This window comes from Octopus bimaculoides, chromosome 11, assembly GCF_046866305.1.
Source record: "Octopus bimaculoides isolate indiv1 chromosome 11, ASM4686630v1, whole genome shotgun sequence".
NCBI lineage: Eukaryota > Metazoa > Mollusca > Cephalopoda > Octopoda > Octopodidae > Octopus > Octopus bimaculoides.
In genome coordinates, this window is record NC_142938.1 from 17,443,370 (window position 1) to 17,470,677 (window position 27,308).

Consider the following 27,308-nt stretch of genomic DNA (forward strand, 5'->3'; position numbering starts at 1 on the left):
TGTAATATCCTTTCAGATTGAACTGGTTAGAGTTTTATGTTAATCTTAGTAGTATGTTAAATGAAGTGGTGTTGGACATTAATTCCAACACAAACATTATTTTGAATTCCACACACACACACACACACACACACACACACATATATATATATGTATATATATATATATATATATATATATATATATATATATATATATATATATAGTCTGTGTGTGTGTGTGATGGGCTTCTTTCAGTTTCTGTCTATCAAATCCACTTACAAAGCTTTTGTAGGCCCAAAGCTATAGTAGAAGACAAGTACCCATGGTGCCGCACAGTGTGACTGTACTTAAAACCACACAGTTGGGGATTAAGCTTCATAACCACAAAAAATATTTTGTGTGTGTGTGTGTGTGTGTGTGTGTGTGAGGGAGAGAGGGGGAAGGGAAAAACTGTGTAGGAATCAGAATTTATTTGTGAGTGAATGTATGCCTGTGATGTGTGGGTTAAGTGTATTTGTAATTAATAATAGAACAAAAAAGTAAGAGAAAACAAGACAAAAATAAAAGCAAAGAGATATATAACTCGTGAGAGGAAATAAAGGAGACTATATGTACACATACATAAATACAGCACGCACTTATATAGAAAAATGTATGTGTACGCAACAACTTTTCCAAATCTTTTCCAGAAATGGGTAAACACTATAATAATTAATAACAATAATTGGTTATTTGGCACAAGGGCAATGGATCAAGGGAACATTACAAGGACAGATTACAAAACCCGTGCGGGTTTACATGGTATCAAGTACAAATAATGACAATATGAAAGGAAATGAAATGTCTGAAAAGGAAACACACCAGAGCACTAACCAAGCAACTCCATAGAACCCAGGTTATTCAATGCATAGAGCAGTACCCTTGCTCAGCCATATTCTCTGGCCTACAGGCACATGTTAAAAGAAGATCCAATTAATTCAAGCCATACTGCCACTCTCACTCACCTTTCAGTAGTAGAACTAATTCTCTCCACCCTCATCTCAAAGTGGCAGGCAGCAATTTTAAGGGGAGGGAGCAAGTTGATTCACTGACCCCCCCCCCCCTTCCCCAGTACTTGACTAGTACTTATTTTATCAAATTCAAAAGAATGAAAGGCAAAACTCAGAATGTCAGAAAAAAATTCCACTGCAAAAAGTCATGTTCTTTTGGAAGAATCCTTTTAAGAGTTGAGGATGCATCTTGTCACATCTCATTAAATTTGAAGACATAAATATATTGGTTTCAAATTTTGGCACAAGGCCAGCAGTTTTGGAGGAGAGCCCAATGTTCAACTGGTACTTAATTTATTGACCCTGAAAGGATGAAAGGCAAACCCAACCGTAGCGGAATTTGAACTCAGAGATGGATGAAAAGCTGCTAAGCATCTTACCAGCATCTAATGAGTTTGCCAGCTCACTGCCAATAAATATATTAACAAAATTTGGAAATTTCTCATAATAATAATAATAATAATGTCTGCTAAGTTAAAAATATAGCCACAAATTTGAGTGGCATAAAGTATAGTTTATTAAATCAACCCCAGTATTAATTTCAGTAACAACCCCCCACCTACACTCTTCCTAATTCCAATCCAAAAATGGAATGATCTTCAACAGGGTTACCCTCAGTGACCTAATCGTTCACAGGGCATTAATTTTTTTTCAATTAGCAACAAGCAGTAATGAGCATTTCCCAACATCTCGTGGTTACACTGATTAGTTGAATATCGATACAGAGAAGTAAATATCTAAATATTGTCTCGTCCATAATACATGCCCAGACCTGCGACCATGAATTAATTATTGACACAGCAAGATTACAACAACAACTCAAAGATTCTAATTCTGCCATTGTTGATTGTTTCTAAACTGTTTGTATTGTTGCTCCAGTTGCTTCTGTTATTCTTTACACCTGTGTGTGTGTGTGTGTGTGTGTGTGTGTGTGTGTGTGTGTGTGTGTGTGTGTGTGTGTGTGTGTGTGTGTGTGTGTGTGTGTGTGTGTGTGTGTGTGCGTGCGTGCGTGCGTGTGTGTGTGTGTGTACAGGTTTCATGTATTAGCACAAGTTTGATAAGTGTGAACACACAAAACTCTCAGCCCTTGAGTCACTCTGTCACTTCTGCTAAATATCAATATGTGTGTGGGTGGGTGTATATGTGTGTGGGTGTATGTGTGTGTGTGTGTGTGTGTGTGTGTGTGTGTATCAGTGCACATGTATCTGTCATTTCTGATAGATTCTAAGCAATAATTTTAACTTTTCTCTCTCTCCTGATTTTAATTTTTATATAGATAACAAGAATTGTGCTTTTGAAATAGACTGAGAAATGTTATTAAGTACCAGATACAGTCTTGTGGGGAAATGGTTGACTGCAACAGTAAAATGTCCAGTAGTTATTTAGTTGTATTCCATCACAACCAGAGTTCAAATTATGTTCAAACAACTCTACCCACTACTTCAATCATCTACATCCACCCCATTTCAATTAGCTTTACTCAACTATACCCACCCCTTCAGTTGCCTATAACCATCCTTCAATCCTCTACACCCACCCTTTCAATCAACTGAAATCAACAACTTCTTTCAATCAATTAAAACCTATCCCTTTCAAGCTATTATACCCACTTTCTTCAATCAGTTGCACCTACCCTGCTTCAATCAATGATTCCCATTGTTGAGCATCCTCCTGCAACTTCAGAAGAATTTTCAGAGTCATGAGTGTTTCACCTCTTAGTATATATATGTGTCCCCTGAGTGGGGCAGTGAGAACTAAATTAGCCTTCACTTGTGATGGCTGTCTTCCTAGAAGATTTTTCTCAGTTGTTTGAGTTCCAAACCAATCTTCTGCAAGAACTAGGACATTGATCTTGCTGAAAGAACACAGCAGAACTAATAATGTAGTGGGGAGGAAATTAAAACCATAATTCCCCTTCCTTTCATCAAATTGGCAGAATTGTTAGACCATCAGATACAAAACCTTGCAATATTTGTTCTAGCTCTCAGCTTTCCGAGTTCAAATCCTGCCAAACTCAACTTTACCTTTCATTCTTTTGAAGATGATGAACAACATCACCAGTTCAAGGTAAAGTACTTGACATTGTTAGAATGTTAAACAAAATACCTTTTAGCTCTTTGCATTCTGAGTTCAAATTCCTACTTGGTATAGGTATTCAAGTTACCACCAACAGCTAGAACTAATTATCTAACAGGTCCACAACTGATCCTGAAAATTCCAGTAGATGGAGAATGATTGATTATCTGATATCACAGTGAAACAATGAAGCTCCCTCAACATTCTTATATATTTGTGGCCTTGTGTCAATATCAGATATTAATAGTAGAGCAGTGAGTTAGCATAGAAAAAGGAGAGCACAGAAAAGCACAGGAGGGTACTGCACTAAACCTCTTGCAACATTTAGTTGCTTCACTCTATAGTTTGAGACCAAATCTCATTGTATTCAGTTTTGTCTTTCATTACTTGACTAGGTCAATAAAACAACCTAAAACAGTACTAGTAATATATTGGTAGAGCAAAAATCATCCAACCTACTTTGCCCTATTTACAAGAAAATTTAACCTTGTGTCTATCAAGTCAACAGAAATCAACATTGGGGGGGTGGGGGTAACCCAGACACAGAGCTAATTTTGAAATTAGGGCATGGTTGAATGTCAGTGAATGTGCCCTGTTGCATCACTGGTGTTTATGCACTTCATGGACCATTTACTCAAAATGTAAGACTCATAAATGGAGCCTGATAGGAAATGAGCTCAGGGTAGTAGAGTATAAAGTTGTTGTTTTTGTTGTTGTTTTGTGTGTGTGTAGGCAGACACAAAGCTTCAGATTTATCAGTAAATCTAAATAGAACTTTGTGACAATGATGTCTTCTCCAAAGTGTTTAAAGAGTAGTAGGAAGAGGTGATGGTGGCTACATATTTCAGTGTACATTTTAATACCACCTATCCAACAGGATAGGTTATATTTTAAAATGTATAATTTATTAGGTAGAAGAATATATATCTAACTAATAATAAAGAAGTAATAAGTAGTAATAAGTAATAAGAAAGAAAAAGAATGAAAAAAAAAAAGGAAAAGACAGACTAAAAAGAAGAGGACACACACACATCACAAATGCATCTCCAGGTATGGTCTCTAATAGACTAACAGTTAAGTGAAAGAGGAATCAAAATTACAATAGACTGTCTCCACCCCCACTTTAAAAAAGACATTATTTGGAACAAGTCAAACAAGGAGCTTCTACATGGTCGCTCAACCTATTAAAAATAGCAGCCAATTCTCTTTCAAATCACAGCCTACCTTTTTAAAAGTTAAAAAAGGATGCTCCTTTCTCAAGAGTACCACTACCCAGAACTATTACCATTTTTATTGCTTTCACATATTGATTTTACTTACATTGGTATTATACCACAAATTTATAGAACTTGCCTCAGCACACTGCATATTCCTGCAACTTACCCATGGCTATCCCTGCAAGATTAAGGATGAAATTGATTCAAGAAAAATTTGAACTCAGAATGTACCAAACTGAGTCAAAAGTTTTTTCAGATCTTCACTGATGATTTTTAGCAGGTTGTATTTCCAAGTTATATCATTAAGTTGATACAATTTGTTGTCTAGTCCTTGTTGAATTGTTTATTCTTTATTTTTTAGCTTTGATAATGAGTAGCAAAAAAATTGTAATTAGAGCCATTTTGTGCTATTTGTGGGAAAAAGAACTAAGAGCAAGGGCAGCAGTAAAAGAAATTAATGATGTGGAAGGCCCAGAAATTGTCAACAAACAGGCAAAAAACTGGTTCAAACATTTTAAGGAAGCTAATACCAGCTTCAAAGAAGGTCAGGAAGACTTAGTGTTATGGAAGATGAGGCCTTGTTTGAAGTGGTTGAACAACAGCCAAGCACAAGTACATTGTTGGCAGAACTTGGTCCTACACAAAGCACCGTCAACTGATACAACCATAAGCTCAGCTTTGTGTACAGATGTTGTCGAGAAGTTCCTCATGAACTGACTAATGACCTTTCAAAAGCAAAAGACAAAGTTAACCCAGGCAAAATTTGAATTTAGAATATAAAAGAGGATAATAGCCATGACTGTGTGTTTAAGCAGTTCTCTTCACAACTCCATAGTTTTGAGTTCAATCTTTCTCTGCAGCATCTTGGGCATGTGTCTTCTGCTATAACCAAAGTCTTCTAACTGAAATTTGGTACATGGAAATCATGTGGAAGCCTGTCAGGAGATTTCATGTTCTTAGTGGATAGACTTTATCTGTCACCCTGTTTAACACCACAACCTGTACCTTGGGTATCATTTGTGAAGTCTTGTCAATTACAAGCCTAGCCTTTAAAGCCTGTATTCTGGTCTGAAGAGGTCTCAGAGACCTTGGGAAAAGTCAAGGATCACAAACACTGTCCTTCTTCCTCTAAATAAACTATTAAAATAAAGTTCTGATCAAAATAGTAACAAGAAGACAGGAAAAGATGACTAACCATCGACTATGTCTGCCTAACCACTGTCCATATGCTTTCAAATATTAATTTCTTACAAAGGTGCAAGATCTCACAGTTTGGAAGAAAGTATTACAGATTTATACTGTGCAAGCTTATTGCTGTGTAATGCTGTACTCTACTGTACTGTACAGCTGGCCACAGCTGATCAAACAAAGATAAGAGAGAAACAGAAGTGGAGTTGGCCAGTTCAAAAGTTGGTTTGGGGAAAATTTCATATATTAAAAGTTTAATGCTAAACAATTGTACTTGGTGATCTGTGTGAATATCCAGGTAAAAACAGTGTGAGTAAAGTGTTGGTAATGGAGGTGGAATGGGGATAATGGTGGTGGTGGTGGTGGTGGTGAGAAAGTTTGTGAACAAGTAGAGTGTGGGGAGGAGGAACAGACTGAATGATAATTACAAATGGTAAAAGTCTGTGAGAAGAAAAAGAACAGAAAAGCAAGAGAGCAAGAAAAGAGAGAAAGAGGAAAACTAAGAAAGAATAATGTAGCGAAGAAGAAAATCAAGAGAATCAAAGAAAGGAGAAAAATAGGTGGAAGAATGAGAGAGACAAAGTAGGGCATTATAGGTAAGAACATACAAAAATGGGGTAATAATAAGTGCTTCTAATTTAGGCACAAGGACAGCATATTTGACAGGAGAGGATTAATTATATCAACCCCAGTACTAGACTAGTAATTTATTTTATCAACCCCAGAAAGATGAAAGGCAAAGTTGATCTTGGTAGAATTTGAACTCAAAATGTAAAGAGTTGTAACAAATACTGCCAGGCATTTTGTCTGAAGCTAACTGATCATGCCAGCTTGCTGCCTTGATAATAATGATCTGTCCACATTAATGTAGAACCTTACATTATCAAAGAATGGTGTAAAATTATCAAACCCATTACTTGAGTGGCACTTCTTGGCTTAACTTCAGAAAGACAAAAAAGCCGAATCTAAACAACAGAGCTTCTACCGTTTCGACCTTGTCACTGCTTTGTTTCTAATGTAAGTATTTCAAGGTCACCTTCTCAGTACATACACCAGGCTTCCCATGAGGTTTCAACACATGACATGGGCACAAAACATCTCAAAGTATGAACACAAGAAACATGAGATTTATGGATCCATTCCATGAGTTTTGACTATTGTTGCTCAAGGCTTTTGTTTGTCATTGTTACTGTGCTGAACCAGGCCATATTGGATGCTATATTTTTGGAGACTTCTCTTCTCCCACTTCTTCCATTTTCTCTATAGTTCTTTCTCTCTCATTGTGTGTGTGTGTGTGTGTGTGTGTGTGTGTGTGTGTGTGTGTGTGTGTGTGTGTTTCTTTACTCATTGCTTGCCATGGAGCATAGTATGTGCACTCATCTTGCAATTCCTGTGCATGATAAGTGCACATCCTCTCCCCCTTTATCTCCATACATCATAAAGTATGACTGGCGTAATCAGCCAATCAACTAACATTTATATCAACCATTATTATATAGAAATTATTCATGAGTGAAAGCCTCAATAACAACTGGGAGTTTGATCAAGTTTCCACAAGCTTCCCAAGACAGTGGTCTGGTGTATAGAAACAATCTTGGCAGGAGGGAAGAGTGGGATAGATGAGCATTGTGTTCAGTCTGTTGCTTATAACACCATCACCACCACCACACTTAATTTGGAAGAAAACTTTTCTGTTCATCCTTATTTTCTTCTTTAGCTGTGCAAAATTTTCTTTCCTAGAATTCTTCTTTATTCTGATGGAGAAAATTCTTATTTTGGAAAAAGCTATAAAAAAAAATATTATTATTTCTCCGTTTTTGTCTGTGACAACCCCAAATTGTTGATTCTGATTTTCATCATCTTTATAAGGATCTTCAGATTCCATCCCTATGACAACTGAACAAGTACAAGAATTAAAAAAAAAAAAAACCCTGATTTTTATCACATTCACATTGCCTAATATTTTACACTGACACAACAAGTCTATATTATCATCATCATCTTACATATGTTTTACATGCTGGCATGAGTTGGACATCCGATAGGATTTGACTAGTCCGAAGACTGCATCGAAACCCAATGTTTGCTATGGCATGGTTTCAATGGCTGGATTTTCTTCTGAATGCCATTTACTTTACAGAGTGTACAGAGTGCCTTTTATTTCCTGATTGCCAGTGCAAGTGAAGGTTGCCAAGTAACTTGCAAGCTCCTTCAACTGAATGCAGTTGTAGTGGAGGGAAGATGGCTTTGTGTGGGATATTGAGAGGCTAAAGATAGAAGGACAGGCACAGCCATCTTGCTATGGAAGACATACACAGTTACCTCAGCTACCCTGCATTATATAGGAGTGTAGTGGTGGTGGTGGGTGCTGGGAGCTGAAAAGAAGATAGAGCTGTTGAAGATGAAGTCTCAGAGAATACTTTCAAGGTACAAGAAATTGAACATAAGAGAGAATATGGACTGAGGATGGGGATAAAATAACAATGATTTGTAAATACAAATCATATTCTAAATAAATATAACAAATGTCAAACCAAACCACTACTAAGTCTTGGTGAAAAAAAATGTTTTAATATGTGGATTAGCATTGTGTATAAATAGTACAGATGGTGGTAATGATGGTGGTGGTGGTGGTGGTTATAAGTAACTGAGTGAACACAATGGTCATCTATCATGCCCTTCTCCCCGTCTGTGGCTGTCCCTACACACCAACCCACTGTTCTGTTCACACATGTGGAAGCTTGGCCCTTGATACACATCAGAAATCCCAGTTGTTATGGTGACATTCACTGATTAACAATAAACCAATAATGGATGAAAACGACAGCAGTACAAGAGATACTGGATTTAGATCGTCGTCATCATCATCAGCATAACCATCATTATCAGTGTCATAACGATCGTCGTGTCATCAATGCTGTGAAACAGAAACTAGTTCGTAACCTAGTTTTGTTTCAGAATTAGAAACATCATCATCCTCATTATTATTATTATTATTATTATTATTATTATTATTATTATTATTAAGCTGGCAGAATTGTTAGCACACCAGGCAAATTGCTTAGCAGTATTTCGTCTGCTGCTACGTTCTGAGTTCAAATTCTGCCGAGGTCGGCTTTGACTTTCATCCTTGTGACTGGCCCTCCTCACCCAAAATTTCAGGCCTTGTGCCTATAGTAGAAAGGATTATTATTATTATTATTATTATTATTATTATTATTACTATTAAGGTGGTGAGCTTGCAGAGTTCTTAGCATATTGGACGAAATACTAAGTGGCATTTCATCCTTCTTCATGTTCTGAAAGGATTATTATTATTATCAAAGCGGTAAGCTGGCTGAATTGCTAGCAAGGCGGGCGAAACGCTTAACGGCATTTCGTCTGTCTTCTTGTTCTGAGTTCAAATGCCACCGGGGTTGCCTTTCATCCTTCCGGAGTTGATAAAACAAGTACCAGTTGAGTACTGGGGTCAATGTAATCAACTTATCCCCTCCCCACCGCAAAATTTCAGGCTTCGTGCCTATAGTAGAAAGGATGATTTATTATTATTTCATCCTTTCAGGCTGATGATCGTTGGAGTCAATGTAATTGACTAGACCCCATCTCTCTCAAGATTCCAGGCCTTGGGCCTATTGTAGAAAGGACTATTATTATTATCATTATTATTATTATTATTATTACGGCTGCAAGCTGGCAGAATCATTAAGATGCCAGGCAAAATGGTTAGCAACATTTTGTCCGTTTTACGTTCTGAGTTCAAATTTCAAGGTTGACTTTGCCTCTCCCACAAAATTTCAGGCCTTGGGCCTTCAGTAGAAAGGATTATCATTATTATTATTATTAATATTATTAAGGAAATGAGAGCTGGCAGAATCATTAGCACAATAAAATAAATGCTTAGGGGCATTTTGTCTATCTTTATGTTCTGAATTCAAATCCCACCAAGATCGACACTGCTTTCGTCCTTTCAGGGTGAATTGGAATAAGTACTAATCAAGCAATCAACTATAAACCTCCTCCAAAATTTCAGGTTTTGTGCCTATAGCAGAAAGGACCATTATTATTATTATTATTATTATTGTTCAGTAGTTTTATTTTTATAACGTGCTTTCACTTCACTCCCGAGCGCAGCTCTGTGTGCCTTGGGTATGTGCTGTGGTTTGCTGTGATACTCTTATGGTTACTGTATTGAAAGTGTTTTGCGTAGGATGTGTGCAGTGCCCAGTAGTGCAATATTCTGTATGTTATATATATTTGTAAGTCCTGGTATTTTTGTTATGTATTTGTCTGAATATTTTTTTATTATACCTAAGGCACCTACTATATGGAAAAATCATTAGAGCATTGTAAAAATACCATGGGCTATTTGTTCCAGCTCTTTACATTCAAAGTTCAAATCTCTCTAAGGTCAACTTTGTCTTTCATTCTTTTGGGATCAACAAAATATTAGTCAGGTGGTACTGAGATTGATGGTAGCGACTAACTTCCTCTTCTCAAAAATGAACAGGCCTGGTGCCTAAATCAGAAACCATTATTATTATTATTATTAAGGTGAGAGGCTGGTAGAAGAATTGCTAACACATTGGACAAAATGCTTAGCAGCATTTCTTCTGGTTCTTTACAAGCTGAATTCAAATTGGACTGAGGTCGATTTTGCCTTTCAATGTTTCAGGGTCAATAAAATAAAATACCAGTTGAGCACTAAATTCACTGACCTTGTGCCAAAATTTGTAAATTATTATTATTATTATTATTATTAAACTTGCATCAACTTGCTAAAATTTGATCCTGTTCCTCTGCAATTAAAATACAAAATGTCACTTTTAAACTTTGATTAAATTAATAGAATCAACAGAAATGCCAAACCTATTTTCTAACAAAGAAGAAATAAAGTTTATACGATGACTCATAAACGTCACACCATTTACAAGTTCACCACTATTAGTTTCACTTTTACCATTTATTTTTTAATGATTTTCTTGCTAATGTGAGTGAGATGATGGCATAAATTTATATTCCCAACCAGCTCATTTTCTTATGCTAAAATGGGTTGGATGGTGTTGTAAATTTATACAATGATCCAACACATTTTCTTATGCTGACATGAGTTGGATGGTGGCTGTGTGGTAAGTAGATTGCTTACCAACCACATGGTTCTGGGTTCAGCCCCACTGTATGACACCTTGGGCAAGTGTCTTCTACTATAGCCTCAGACCGACCAAAGCCTCATGAGTGGATATGGTAGATGAAAACTGAAAGAAGCCAGTCGTATATATGTATATATATATATCATCATCATCATCGTTTAACGTCCACCTTCCATGCTAGCATGGGTTGGACGATTTGACTGAGGACTGGTGAAACCGGATGGCAACACCAGGCTCCAATCTAATTTGGCAGAGTTTCTACAGCTGGATGCCCTTCTTAACGCCAACCACTCAGAGAGTGTAGTATATATATATATATATATATATATATATATATATATATATATGTATGTATGCATGTATATGTTTGTCCCCCCACCATCACTTGACAACTAATGTTGGTGTGTTTACGTCCCTGTAACTTAGTGGTTCGGCAAAATGACCAATAGAATAAGTACTAGAATTACAAAGAATAAGTCCTGGGGTCGATTTGTTCGACTAAAGCCGGTGCTCCAGCATGGCCACAGTCAAATGACTGAAACAAGTAAAAGAATATCAACCAGTACATTTTCTTATGCTGATACAGGTTGGATGGTGCTATAAATTTTAACAACCAATAACCAACCAAGCAAATAACAGATATTTTACATTGGCATGGTTTGATGGTTCTATGGTCAAGGAGTTCATTTTTCAGCCACATAGTTTTGGATTCAGCCCCACTGTCAGCATCTTGGGCAAGTGTCATTCACTATAGCCCTAGATCATTTAATGCATTGTGAGTGAGTATGGCAGACAGAAATTGTTTGGAAGCCTATCATATATATTTGTGTGTGTGTGTGTGTGTGTGTGTGTGTGTGTGTGTGTGTGTGTGTGTTTGTATGGATGCTGTTATTTGTCTCCATGCTGCTTGACAACAGGTAATTTGTTTACATCTTTCTAACGTAGCAGTTCAGCAAGAGATTGATAAAACACACACACATACACACATACATGATAGGATTTGTACAGTTTTCATCCATCAAATTCAGGTATTGATTGGCTAGGGGCAACAGGACTATACTAGAAGACACTTGTCTTCTTTATCACACAACATGCATGTGTGTGTGTGTGTATACACACAGATGTGTGTGGGCTAATTTGAAAGTAAATATAGTTGGCACAGGAGTGGCTGTGTGGTAAGTAGCTTGCTTACCAACCACATGGTTCCGGGTTCAGTCCCACTGTGTGCCACCTTGGGCAAGTATCTTCTGCTATATCCAAGGGCCGACCAAAGCCTTGTGAGTGGATTTGGTAGACGGAAACTGAAAGAAGCCTGTCGTATATATGTATATATATATGTATGTATGTGTGTGTGTATATGTTCGTGTGTGTGTGTTTGTCCCCACAACATTGCTTGACAACCGATGCTGGTGTGTTTACGTCCCCGTAACTTAGTGGTTCGGCAAAAAGAGACCGATAGAATAAGTACTAGGCTTACAAAGAATAAGCCCTGGGGTCGATTTGCTCGACTAAAGGCAGTGCTCCAGCATGGCCGCAGTCAAATGACTGAAACAAGTAAAAAAAAAGTATACCAAAACTTGACACATTTCCTTACTTGCATTATTCCTCACTCAAAACCTTTTCAAAGTTCATTTAATAACTTTATAGATATATTTAACGTTACACTGAGATTTTCCCCATCTTTTTATTAATTTATTTTTCCCCCTAAGGAAACTTCATTTCATTTCACACTTCCACCCCCATCTTTTATTTGTCTATAATATATATATATCACTTAACATTCAACTATTTTTATAATTATATTATATCACCATTACAATCATCGTATTACTACATCATTATTATCTAATATTTTATTATTGCTTTTCTCTGCTTCATGAACCATGCTTCACCACACATCCCAGCCAAACACAATATGCTGTTTTTCAGAAAACAATACTCCCACGTACTCCAAAGCAATGAGAACATAGAAGAAAGCTTCAAGATCTTTCACACCTCACCCTACACAAAATATATACATAAAGTATATACAAATACCACAACCACAATACAGTCTACTTATGTTTGCATTGGTCTATTGAGTTCTCTATTTTTTTTTTATAGCTTTTGTATATGTATTTCACTTAATTACTTAAATTGTATCTGCTTATTAGTCTTCACAGTAGAACATTACAGTTCTACATGTTGCTGCAACTGGACTATCATCAGTTGCTTGGTGATGGGAAACACAAAACTGAGTAGCAACTCATAAGATATCTGTTCTGACCAAGTCCATCAAACACACACATACATGTTTGAAAAAACTTTTGAGCACTGTGTGTGAAAGTTAGGCAGAGATCTATGTAGTGATGTAAATAAATGAAAACAATGCTGGTGCCACAATGAAATGCATCATGTTCATACTATATAGTGGCCAGCATTAGGAAGGGTACTAAGCCATAGAAGCCCATACCAAATTAAAAGTATGAGTAAGACATGCTCCTTTAATCCATCTATAAATGCAACAACTCTAAACAGGAGTTGACCTGGATCATGACAGCCTGGCCAATCCATGCCAGCATAGAAAATAAATGCAAAAGGATGATAATGACAAAGATAAACACATACACGAGTAATTGCATGTAGAGTTGAACACGTATGGTTGGGCAGATAAATGTACAAATTCACATTTGAATAGCTAGAAATACTTATAAACTTAGGAAGACCAGTGCACATGAATTTGTACACATTAGCATCAAAGATCATAAAAATATTTACTTACAGATGTATATACACATACATATATAAATATATAAACACAAGCATACATACAAGCACCTGTGTGTGTGTATGTAGACATATATAGATAGATACACACATACGTATATATATATATATATATATATATATATATATATATATATATATGCACAAGTGTTCATATATTAATACACACACACACACACACACACACACACACACACACACACGCACAATAATGTGACAGAAGTAACACAGAATTACAAGTGTGTTTTCATTTGCACACATACACACAGGTATATCACTCCCTACTTTCCCTCTCCCTGTTTTATGTGTAAATACAAGTATTTTTATGAGCACTAGTGAATCTCAGAGTGTGTGTGAGTGTGTGTGGCCATGTGAAACACGAGCACTAATTAAAAATAGTAAAACCAGTTTCTAGAGAGGTGTGATTTATTTCCTTATGTCAGCTGACTTTGTTCATTATTTACACACACACACACACACACACACACACACACACACACACACACTCACATGTGCACATTCTTGGACAGATACACACAAATCCCAACACACACACACATGCATACATTCATGGATACACTCAAACTCACACATGCACTCATACAGATACACACACACACACACACAGAGATATGGGCCAATGTACCAGGATAATTTGTATACATGTATATGCATATACATATATAAACATACACAAAGTACAAATATCAACTTGAAACACATAATGAAAGCTGAACAAACACAACACACACACATTTATACACTAACAAAATAAGCACAAACAATGTACAAAATTATACAAATGTACATGTATAATTTTCAAACACACACACACACACACACACACAATGTATATACCTACATTCTTTACTCTACACCCACACATTTACACCTGTATACCTACGCATATATGCACCAACCAAATAAGGACAAATACAGAATTACAAAATTATGCAAATGCATACACATTCCTGACAAATGAATACATGCCCAACAGTCACAAAATATACATACATTACATAGATTTGCGTGTGAACACACAAAGTACAGAATAACCCAGGAGTTCGTATGCACACTTGTATGTTACAGGTGTACTCAACCCCAACCTTATATGTTCTACAAACATGCACATATTTTGATTTGAATGCACAAATATGCATGCATGTGTCATTGTCCTCATCATGTTCATGAGTGCAGTGATTATCGCTATCAATGATGTCTATGTTTTCCTTGCTAAGACATTGAATAAGTGATTTGCAAATGCTGCTCCACTCTGACTCCACTCCGTTATGAGTCATACCTCTTTTATTATCCCACAATCATGAACTTTCAGTTGTTTACTGCTGCAACATTTTGTTTGAGGTTTACACTACAACTACCCTCATCATCACTGTTGTCATCATATTATCGTCCACTTTTCCATGGGTCACACAGAATTCATGGAGACAGATTTTTTCTATGATTAGATGCCCTTCCTGATAATATTTCTTCGTGGCCAAACATGTTTCCACAGATGAGAAATGAAGGACACCGCTTGTATGACAATGTCACTTGTTTACAACTACCATGCATTGATACCAAGACAAGAAGACAGTAATACACAATAACAGTACACATCGTTACCATTTCACAAATACCCCATGCTGGCACAGGTTGGATGGTTTGAAAGGATCTGACAAGTCAGAGGAAACACACAGACACATGTGTATATGTATGATGGGCTTCTTTCAGTTTCCATCAACCAGATCCACTTACAAAGCCTTCGTAGGCCTAGAGCTATAGTAGAAGACACTTGCCCAATGTCACAAAATGGAACCAAACCTGGAACAGCATGGGTGGGAAATAAACTTCTCTGCCACACAGGCACTTATGTTGTCATTTAATTAATCACATATATTACACTACACCTAAGTTGTCAGGTTGTCAGATAACTGCTTACCTATGTTACGCCACACCTTTACTTTCACGTAGCTACATACACTATACATTATGCTTATATTATTATTAGGTAGCTGCTTGCATATGTTATATCACCCCTATAGTTACAAGTAAATACTTCCTCATGCTATACCATGCTTTTATCTCTATCATCAACCACTTTGACAACTGAGCACTGAAAATATATTTTGAGCCTATACAGCATTGGAGCCTCTGCAGCATCGTCTAATGTGCTAAAGACAGCAGCCATAATAATCCTCAATTTACAATGCACAAAAAAAGAGAATGACTCATATAGTCTCAGATATTTGTGAAATAAAAGCTGGGATAGTTACAGATAGGGTAACTTTGGTCATTGGTTTGCCAGAGAAGGACTGATAACGTTAAACACCTGTTGTCACCCTTTAGAAAACAGTTTTCTAGGAGGTTACCATAGATAAGTAGACACAAGTATATGGCAAACAGTAGGTAAAGAAAATATGCAATATGAAAACATTCCTACCAGTCCAGCCAATGGTGTTGGGAATCGGTTAATTTTCTTAACAGAACCTGGTTTGAGACAGTTGAGCAACCTGAAATTATAACAGGAAATTCCTTTTATTTATATATACAAACATTACATATAAATATCAAACTATCACATTCAGTTTATGTCTGCATTCCATGCTGACATGTGTTGGGCAGGTTGTCACATCCCAAGTCATTTCTTTATGTACAAAAAGATATTCACAGAACACATACGCAATATCACATCTTTATAATAACATCAGGCTTTAGTAGAAAAAAAACTTTCCCATGGTGCTATGCAGTGGGACTGAACCTAAAACAACATGGCTGCAAAACAAGCTTTTTAACCATACAGCCATGCATGTCTTTGTGTGTATGTATGTATGTATGTATGTGTGTGTATGTATGTGAGTGTGTGTAGATAGATAGACAGACAGACAGACAGATAACTGGAGAGATAGATAAATACACAGACAGACAGACAGACAGACAGATAAATAGACAGACAGACAGACAGATAGACGGATGGATGGATAGATAGATAGATAGATAGATAGATAGATAACTGGAGAGATAAAGAGATGGATAATTGGAGAGATAGATAGATAGATAAATAGGTAGACAACTGGAGATAGATAAATAACTGGAGAGATAGAGAGATAGATAATTAAATAAAATGATCTTCAAATGTGAAGCATTAGGGAGAAGATGACAAAGGACCAAAATGGTTGACAATTTGCTGTGCTTGAGAAGACCTATCCAGCGAAGTAAAATCAAGGCCATAAGGGCATGCTTTTTATGCCTCCCCACCCCTGCACTTAGTCTGTCCCTGACAAGCCTCTCCCCAACAACCTATCTCCCTAACATCCCCCATCCCTCTGTATTCCCCTCCCCTCTGTCTCCCACTCTCCCTTTGCACCCTCATGAACCTACCTGCACACAATGTGTCTGTTGAATCCCTTCTCCACCGCCCACGCAACATATCTCCCTAACAACTCTTCCTTCAAGTTGTACCCACTCACTACATTCCTTCCCCTCCACCTTCCACAATACTTACCCACCCACCTACCCTATCCAATCCCTGGTTCCACTTATATGCACCTCCCTGTATCTTCAGTGTAAAACCCCCAACCCCACCACTGCATTTTTCTGTCTCCCCACTCTCTCTCTCTCTTTCCTATTGAGACAACCATTTATCTCCTTTAATGCAAAAAAACTATTTCTGTCTCGCTTTCATTATTCTAAACTCGCAAGACCTGGCACAAAGCCACCTCACTCGATACTATTCCTCCCTCAGCTGAGGAGTCTTGTCTTGTAACTTAATTGGTGACCTCACCAGTTCTAGTGCCATGTGAAAAATACCCAGTCCACTCTGTAAAGTGGTAGGTGTTAAGGGCATCCAGCTATAGAACCCATGCCAAAACAGAGGGTTGACCATAGTGTAGTCTTCTGATGTGTCAACTCTTGTCAAACCATCCAACATATGCCAGTTTGGAAAACAGACATTAAATGATGATGATAATGAAAATACAATATTATGTTTTATTCTCATATCAGTCACTTTACCAATCAGTTTCATACTAGGAGTTGAGATAAGCCTAGCAATCATCAGAAAAGGATGAAAGGAATAATATGCTCACTCCATTAGCCAATATATGAGCACTTGTCTTTTCTGACTCATGGATTTTTTAGAACAATTATACACACACATACAACACATTATACATTGTCTCCAGGAATTTCACTTCCTACCAATGTTATGTAAAGTATCTCTCCAACAAAAATTATTGCATACATTCTACTACGATTCATGTGATATCTTTTATCTGTTTTGGTCATTAGATTATTGCACAAAAATTATTGCATACATTCTACTAAGATTCATGTGATATCTTTTTTCTGTTTTGGTCATTAGATTGTGGCCATGCTGGGGCACAACCTTGAAGAACTTTTAGCTGAATGAATCAACTCTAGTACTTTTTTTTAAGCCTGATACTTATTCTACCAGTTTCCTTCTGCTGAACTGATAAGTTATGGGGGTGCAAACAAACCAACACAGGTTGTCAAGTGGCTGTGGGGTATAAACAGACAAAGACACACATGCATATATATATATATGTGGCTATGTGGTATAGCCACAGTTAAATGACTGAAACAAGTAAAAGAACACACACACACACACACACACACACACACATATATATATATATATATATATATATATATATATATATACACATACATACACGATGGGCTTCTTTCAGTTTCTGTCCACCAAATCCACTCACAAGACTTTTGATTAGCCTAAGGCTAAAGTAGAGAACACTTGCCCAAGGTGCTACACAGTGGGATTGAACTTAGAACCATGTAGTTGGGAAGCAAGCTTCTTACCACACAGCCATGCCTGATATGTTCATAGTGACGTAATATCTAAAACAATGACTAAAACAAAAAATGAAGCACATTCATTGAAACTCAAATATGACAGTCCCAGATCCACATTGTTGACAAATAAATGAACCCAGTCAGCAGGATATCAAATGATTTACCATAATACCTCTGTAAGTTAAAGAGTCATTAGGTTTTTCCTTTTTTTTTTGTGTGTGCTTCTTTTAATTATTTTCATAATGCTGGTTTCATATATGATAATATTATAATTTTATGGCCTATTAAACTCATTTCTATTAATATTTACATTTACACGTATTCATTCATTTAATTATGTAGGCAATGAGCTGGAAGAGTTATTAGAATAACAGAATGCCGTGCACTATTCATTCCAGCTCTCTGTACTCTGAGTTCAAATGGTGATAGCAAATACATTGCACCTCTATGGTTGTAGAATGTTGGTTGAGGATGCAAGTGATGATGATCTGGGAGCTTCCCCGCCCGGGCCGAGACCTCGTCAAGAGCTTCCCTGCCCTGGCCGAGACATTGTCGAGAGCTTCCCTGCCTGGGCTGAGACCTTGTTGAGAGCTTTCCTACCCGGGCTGAGACATTGTCGAGAGCTTCCCCGCCCGGGCCAAGACATTGTCGAGAGCTTCCCCGCCCGGGCCGAGACCTCGTCAAAAACTTCCCCTCCCAGGCTGAGACCTCGTCGAGAGCTTCCCCGCCCAGGCCGAGACATTGTCGAGAACTTCTCTGCCCGGGCTGAGACATTGTCAAGAGCTTCCCTGCCCAGAAAAATGTCCTCTGAAGTCAAGAGTGGATGGTGGCATGTCTTTAAGCAGTCATTCAATCCTGTAGAAAAATCAGCACACAGCCTAATTTTATTATTTTTCTTTTTAATGCACACCATGGGCACTGCCCACTTAGAGTAATCTGCCTTTTTAATGATTCCACTCTTTTCCAATCAGTTCAACTTTTCATTTACAATTTCAATTGCCACAAATGGTACTTTTCTGTTAGATTTAAATACAGGCACAGCATTTTCACTTACTTGAAAGCAGGCTTCAATCTTTTTACATAGACCTAAGTCCTCTGATAGTACTTGAGGAAACATCTTTTTCAATTTTCTCTTCAATTCCTCAGATTATTTTTAACAGGACAACCATTTATATTTTTACAGTAGAGACTTCTGGGGAGGTGGCATAAGTCAAATAACTCCAACCAATCTGTACCAAACAGATTGATTGTATTCTCCACAATCAATATTTTTGCTATCCTGTGTCTCTCCTCGAAATAAGATGTCTGTACATATTTCACCTATGAAATGTAATTTATCGCCCGTCACGCCACGCACAATTTTGCTGTTTTACATAACCTCAGTTCCCAGTTTTTCTCCATGTATCAGCATTTATGATGGAAATATATATATATATATATACATACGAGTGTGTATATATATATGTATATATATATATATATATATATATATATATATATATATATATACGAGTGTGTATATATATATATATGTACATATATATATACACACACACATATCCACACGCACATATATATATGCACACAGACACACACACACACATATACAGGTGTCTATACACACACATGCATGTTGAGATTTTCTGGTGTGTGTGTGTGTATTTTGTGTGAGAAGACGTAAAGATCCAAGTCCCATAGAAAGAGGGTGTGTCTCCACCCTCATAACAAAAGAGCATGACAAATAAGTATTAAAAAAAAAAAGCAACAACAATAATAAAGTGAATGAATAAGTTTGACATTCTTTATCAAAATATCTGAGGCTTTACTCAGATTTTTCTTATTGATTTTATAAAAATAAATTCAGCCTTTTGTAATGAAATGGGAAAATATTTTTGACCGTAACATATTACCATCATTTCAGTAATCATCATCATCATTATATATGTGATGAGATGGCAGATTTAGTAGAGTAACAGTCAAAATGCCTTGTGGTATATTTGTTAACAACACTTTTACATGTCACCACGAGTTCAAAACCCATCACAATCAGCTTTCGTCTTTCATCTACCCAGTTGTCAATATTGATTTGTAACACTGGCATGAGGCCACAAATATTTGGGGAGGGCTGTAGTTGATTATATTATATATATATATATATTTTTTTTAATAGAATTAATATATATATAAATATATATAAATATATATATATATATATATAAATATATTATATATATATATTTGAATAGAATTGATATATATATATATATATATACGCACACATATATGCCATTTTAATCCCTAGCAAGGCTGGGGATCTCTGCTAGTCTACAATAAATCTTTCTTCACAATTAAACTAAAGAAACTGTACACATTTAAGTTTTAAGATTTAGTGAAGTGACAGAAGGGGGAATAAGTCATGAGGACTTCTGAAAGTTCTCCAAGGGTTGCGAGACTGCTAAGGCTGATGTTCAAAGTGAACATTTGTGATTAATACCTGCAGAAAAACAAGAGCAGGTTGGAAGGGAATTCCATAAGACAATATTCTGGGTTAAAAGGATAAATGGGCAGAAAAGGATAGCTGGTGCAGAAAAGACACAATAAGAGGCATGGGAGAGAGATGAGACTGCAGTGTTGAAAGGAGGAGGTATGCAAAGGGCTTCAAAGTGGTTGAGGTGAGAATTTACAAGTGATATGTTAGTGAGGCTTTAAATGTATTTGTATAGCCCAGCACTCAGCTCACCTTATTGCCTATCTCCTGTTATTTAGATCATATAAACTTGATAGAGTAACTCTACTGGATCCTCTTGAAGACAGTCTGCTCCAGAAAATCTACACAACATGCCAAAGAACAATAGGATTACCTTAATTCTATAAAATCTTCTTACTTTTCTAGCCTTGATCAGAATTGACCTACAGCTAAACAACAACATCAGTGATATATATATATATATATATATAAAATACCTATCCTTGTTTTTTTTCAAATGGAATGTTGATTTTCATTGTTCATCAAGGTGTTTCATTCTAAGTTCTGTATTATTTAAGTGTGCCGGATTGTCAGTTCTTGTCACAGTTTTTGTACTTAAGCCACAGGAGTGTCAAACTGCTTTTGCAATTGTTGCTATTGTGTTTCCTGGTGTACCCCTTCTCCCCCATGTCAGAGAAAGGAAATACTAATGGATGACCACTTTTTGTGTACCAGAAATTGTGGTACCTGTTCCTAACAACGAGATGAAGAAATACTGAAGTAATGTACAATAAAGTATGAAGTTTAAATATTTAAATAAAAAAACCTTCTTTGGAATTAAACAGACTACCAACTCGTAGTTCCAATACCTCACCACATGACTATTTTGTAGGTACATAACCTTTTGTTCTCTCAATGGCGTTAGTCATTGAACTGCAGTGATGCTACTTTCACCTTCCAGATCTGTTTAGTGAATTATATCAACCCCAACATCTAATAGTACAAATTTGATCAATCTTCCTTTTTTCTTTCATTCTTTCACTTTATGTCCCCTTTACTCTACTAGCATGGGTTAGGCGTGTATCATCATCATCATCATCATCATCGTTTAACGTCCGCTTTCCATGCTAGCATGGGTTGGACGATTTGACTGAGGACTGGTGAAACCGGATGGCAACACCAGGCTCCAGTCTGATTTGGCAGAGTTTCTACAGCTGGATGCCCTTCCTAACGCCAACCACTCAGAGAGTGTAGTGGGTGCTTTTACGTGTCACCCGCACGAAAACGGCCACGCTCGAAATGGTGTCTTTTATGTGCCACCCGCACAAGCCAGTCCAGGGGCACTGGCAACGATCTCGCTCGAAAATCCTACAGGAGCCAGTCAGGCGGTACTGGCAACGGCCACGCTCAAAATGGTGCATCTCATGTGCCACCCGCACAAGAACCAGTCCAGGGGCACTGGCAACGATCTTACTTGGCTTGCCGGGTCTTCTCACGCACAGCCCATTTCCAAAGGTCTCGGTCCGTAGTCATCGCCTCGGTGAGGCCCAATGTACGAAGGTCTTGCCTCACCACCTCAGCCCAGGTCTTCCTGGGCCTACCTCTTCCACGGGTTCCCTCAACTGTTAGGGTGTGGCACTTTTTCACGCAGCTATCCTCCTCCATTCTCACCACATGTCCATACCAGCGCAATCGTCTCTCTTGCACGCCACAACTGATGCTTCTAATGTTCAGCTTTTCTCTCAAGATACTTACACTCTGACGGGTATTCACATTGACATTACACATCCAACGGAGCATACTGGCTTCATTCCTTGCGAGCTTACGTATGTCCTCAGCAGTTACAGCCCATGTTTCACTGCCATGTAGCATGGTTGTTCGTACGCATGCGTCATACAGTCTGCCTTTTACTCTGAGTGAGAGTCCCTTTGTCGCCAGCAGGGGTAAGAGCTCTCTAAACTTTGCCCAGGCTATTCTTATTCTAGCAGCTACACTTTCAGCGCACCCACCCCCACTACTAACTTGGTCGCCCAGATAGCGGAAGCTATCGACTACCTCTAGTTTTTCACCCTGGAATGAGATAGAAGTTGTTTCCTGTTTGTTTGCAGTCTTTATTGCACCTGAACATCTGCCACAAACAAAAACTAACTTGCTAGTTAACCTGCCTTTGATGTTGCTGCACCTCTTATGTGTCCATAGCTTGCACCGGGTACATCTTATAGAGTTACTACCTACTCCTTTTCTACATACTGAGCAGGGCCATCTACCTGAAGGGGTTTGTGTTTTATCTACCTTCCTACTTATTAGGATTTTGGTTTTAGCTAGGTTGACTCTAAGGCCCTTCAATTCTAGACCTTGCTTCCACACCTGAAACTTCTCCTCTAGTTCTGATAGTGACTCCGCAATTAGGGCAAGGTCATCAGCATAGAGGAGCTCCCAGGGGCAACCTGTCTTGAACTCCTCTGTGATTGCCTGGAGGACTATGGTAAATAATAGGGGGCTGAGGACGGAACCTTGGTGGACCCCTACCTCTACCCGGAATTCATTGCTGTACTCATTTCCAACCCTCACCTTACTGGCAGCATCTCTGTACATGGCTCGCACAGCTCTCACTAGCCATTCTTCTATCCCAAGTTTCCTCATTGACCACCAGATAAGGGATCGGGGGACCCTGTCAAAGGCTTTCTCCATGTCAACGAAAGCCAGGTACAGAGGTTTATCCTTAGCTAGGTATTTCTCTTGCAACTGTCTCACTAGAAATAAGGCATCAGTAGTGCTTTTACCTGGCACGAACCCAAACTGCATCTCATCTAAATTGATTCGCTCCCTAATTAGTTGGGCTATGACCCTCTCTGTAACTTTCATAACCTGATCTAACAGCTTGATGCCTCTGTAATTATTTGTATATGTATATATTATTAAGGTATTGTTTTACAGCCAGATACCACTCATGTTCGCAACCCTTACCTGCTTTTCAAGTAAGGGATCTGTATTTAGTAAATGGCTAATTTCAACCAGTTTCTTCCCTACAGAGGAATTACTTAATAACCACAAGGTACAGAAAACCTAATACACACACACACACTAAGCTCTACATTGAGCACTTATATATTTTTATACATAAAAAAAAACTGATAGCGATTAAGACAGATTTCATATAGTTGTTACACCAAGTTTTTGCATTACCACTTTTTAACTGAACATTTGTATGAAAAAGCAGTAACTCTCAGTTTTAATCACAATTGCTATTATTAACTATGTATTGAGTATTATCCTTACAGTTGTACATGACTGAGTGTTTGTTCCATCTCATCTTGACATGTATACTGACTAGTAAACAAAAGCTTTTATGTTCATACAAACAGTGTCATTTGTCTGTCATTAACCCTTTTGTTGCCATATTTCTGTTGGGATGCTCTATGTTTCTTTCAGTTAATTTTAAATATAACAAAGAATTTAGTAAAATAACTTAGTTATCATTAAGCTAGTGTTAGGAACATAAATTGTGACTAATGTTTGGTGGAAGATTTTAATACAGAACTTCTGAAAACAAGACATTTGTATTACAGAGCCAGAGCCAGTTTCAGCTGGGTTGGTATCGAAAGGGCTAAACTGCAAAAGCATGTCCAGGCTGTTTGTTGTTTGATAGATTTTTTGAGATTATTACCTTAGACAAAAGGTGGAAGTTGGTTCCAGGAAGGGCATTCAATTATACAAAATTCTGCCTAAATAAAGTCATATCTAAACCCATGCCAGCATGGAAAAATAGATATAAAAATGGCGAACCAGCAGTTGCTCATGCAGTAAGTTTCCCCATCCATCCCTTCTGCCTATATGCACGGAACCTAGGCTCAAATTATCTAAAGTGTTCTTTTCTAAGCTGGTGGGGTGTCATTTGAAAGAGATTTGTCTGCCATTTCTAGCATATCGAAAAGCCATGTAGAAGCTCTTTCATTGGTTCAATGCTCATATCGGTGTAGTATAGAGGTGAGATGGCTGAGTGGATAAAGTACTTAAACTAACTTCTTATTGATTTTGAGTTTAAATTGATTGCCATTTCTTTGAGTTTCTGATCTAAAAAAAAAAAAAAAGCATTTCATGTACATCACCTGAATTCACTGAATTGTCAGAAATAGGAACCTGATCATCTAAGTAAGTTACTTCCCGTCGACCAATGTCGTATTCAGAAGCAAATTTATCTCACAACTGCTCACTAGCTTTTAAAAGTTCACAAGGCTCCAGGAACATGTTCATGTTATGTCACTGCAATAAAAAGTCTATTATTTGACCATTTATTATTAGAAGATGCCCCAATAGATGATCAGATCAATTGAACTTTTCTCAGAATATCTGGTCTCCATTCTTCATATATGTGAGATGTCACACAATGTAAAATAAAATAACCAACCCAAAATCATGAGATATGTGCAGTGTATTTCAATTCAAACTATAAGTGGATTGTTGTTGCTGTGTAGTACTAAGTTGGATCTGGTCAAGTACAGTACAGTAGCATCTGAAGGAAATTTGGTTGCTAATTCTAGCACATTTAGTGACCATGGAGTGGCTTGAATTGTGGCTGAAGATTTAAATTTAATCCTGATAGTTGAAGAGGTTTAATCACTTGGATACCCCAGTAGTTTAATGCATTAACTACTTGGATAATCCTAGCATTTAAACTAGCCATAACTGGTCCAAATATTTTACCTGTTTAATGTCATTCTCAAAATAAACAATCACATCATCAAAATCTCAAATCTATGAGATCATACCATGATTAGTTCAAAACAATGTAAATAAATAAGCACTACATTTAAAAGAATAATCTGAATTCTAAAGGATCAATGTGTTAACCATTAGGACAATCCTGGTAGTTTAATGTGTTAATGACTCAATCTTGAAAGCTCAATGTGTTAACGACTGACAATCGCAGTATGTTAACCATCAGACAATCCTAATATGTTAACTGCTCAATTATTTTGATACAGAACAAATTTAGTTCCTGAAAATCAATATGACAAGTTGTTACTCGTTAAACCAAAGATTAACAGGAGATTAAATAATGAGATAAACAGTGAAAATCTGAATAGTCTGTGACATGTCAAATCACAAGGTCAGCTTTAAGTGTTTGACTAGTTTTTACCATAATTCAGTTTGGGGTTTTCTGTGAGGTTTTTATCACTCTTTAAACATTTTTTTCTTATATTTCATTTCTCATTGTGATCAATTTGAAAAGAAAAGAGAAGTGACAATAACAATCTTAGTTCCTATTCCATCTAGATCAGTGGTTCAGGATAACTGCAGACAGTGTTTAACCCTTTAGCATTTGAGCTGGCCACATCCAGCCCAGATATTCTACCTGTTTTATGTTCAAACTGACCAGATCTGGCCTCTCACATTGTCACTCTAAAAAACAAACTACCGTATCATGAAAATCTTGAAGCTACAAGATAATACATGCTTAATTCAAAATAAAGAAAACGGTCTGCATTCACCATGACAAATATGTAACCACTCCATACAATGTACCTGGTGTAAGCTATGGACACATAAAAGGTGCAGCAATATCAAAGGAAGGTTAACCAGGAAGACAGTTTTTGTGTGTGGCAGATGCACAGGGGCAATAAACACTGAAGATATACAGACAACAGATTCCATCACATGCCAGGGGGAGAAACTAGAAGTAGTTAATAGCTTCTGCTACCTAAGTGACCAGGTCTGTAGTGGGGGTAGTTGCCCTGAGAGTGTAGCAGCTACAATACGAATAGCCTGGGCAAAGTTCAGGGAGCTCCTACCTCTGCTGGTAATTAAGGGTCTCTCGCTCAGGCTGAAAGGTGGACTGTATGATGCATGTGTGTGAACTGCCATGCTACACAGCAGTGAAACATGGGCCATGACTGCTGAGGACATGCGTAATGTCAGTGTGCATACATGACAGTGTGAGTGCCCTGAGAGAAAAGTTGGGCATAAGAAGCATCAAATGTGGTGTGCAAGAGAGATGACTGAGCTGGTATAGTCATGTGTTACATATGGATGAGGACAGCTGTGTAACTGCCACACTCTAACTGTGGAAGAGGTAGACCCAGGAAGACATGGGACAAGGTGGTGAAGCATGACCTTTGAACGTTGGGCCCCACAGAGGCAATGACAGGAGACCAAGATCTTTGGAAATATGCTGTGATTGAGAAGACCCCCGCAACTAAAGTGAGATCATAGCCATGGCCAATGCCAATGTTGCATGTCTGGCCCATTTAAAAGGACCCTTGATGCATCGGGTGATATGCTGTGCTTGAGAAGACCTGTTGAGTCAAGTAAAACCAAAATCGTAGTTGTGGCCAGTGCTCCCTGACCAACTCCCATTCCGGTGGCATGTAAAATGCATCATCCAAACGTGGTCGATGTCAGTGCCCCCTGACTGGTTCTCGCACTGATGGCATGTAAAAAATACCATCTGAACATGGCTGATGCCAGTGCCCCCTGATTGGCTCCTGTGCTGGTGGCATGTAAAAAGCACCATCTGAACGTGGTCGATGCCAGTGCCCTCCGACTGGCTACCACATTAGTGGCACGTAAAAAGCACTAACCAAAC

At 37.7% G+C, this 27,308-nt stretch overlaps 1 protein-coding gene across 14 annotated transcripts in view; it reads right to left on the minus strand.

Moving 5' to 3' along the window:
- Positions 1 to 27,308, minus strand: part of LOC106881609 (uncharacterized) — a 254,873-nt gene that overhangs the window by 150,052 nt on the left and 77,513 nt on the right. For all 14 annotated transcript variants that reach the window (XM_089359568.1, XM_089359569.1, XM_089359566.1 and 11 more), the window contains exon 3: positions 15,866 to 15,935. In XM_089359568.1, the coding sequence (XP_089215694.1) occupies positions 15,866 to 15,935 (70 nt within the window). The remainder of the gene's footprint in view (positions 1 to 15,865; positions 15,936 to 27,308) is intronic.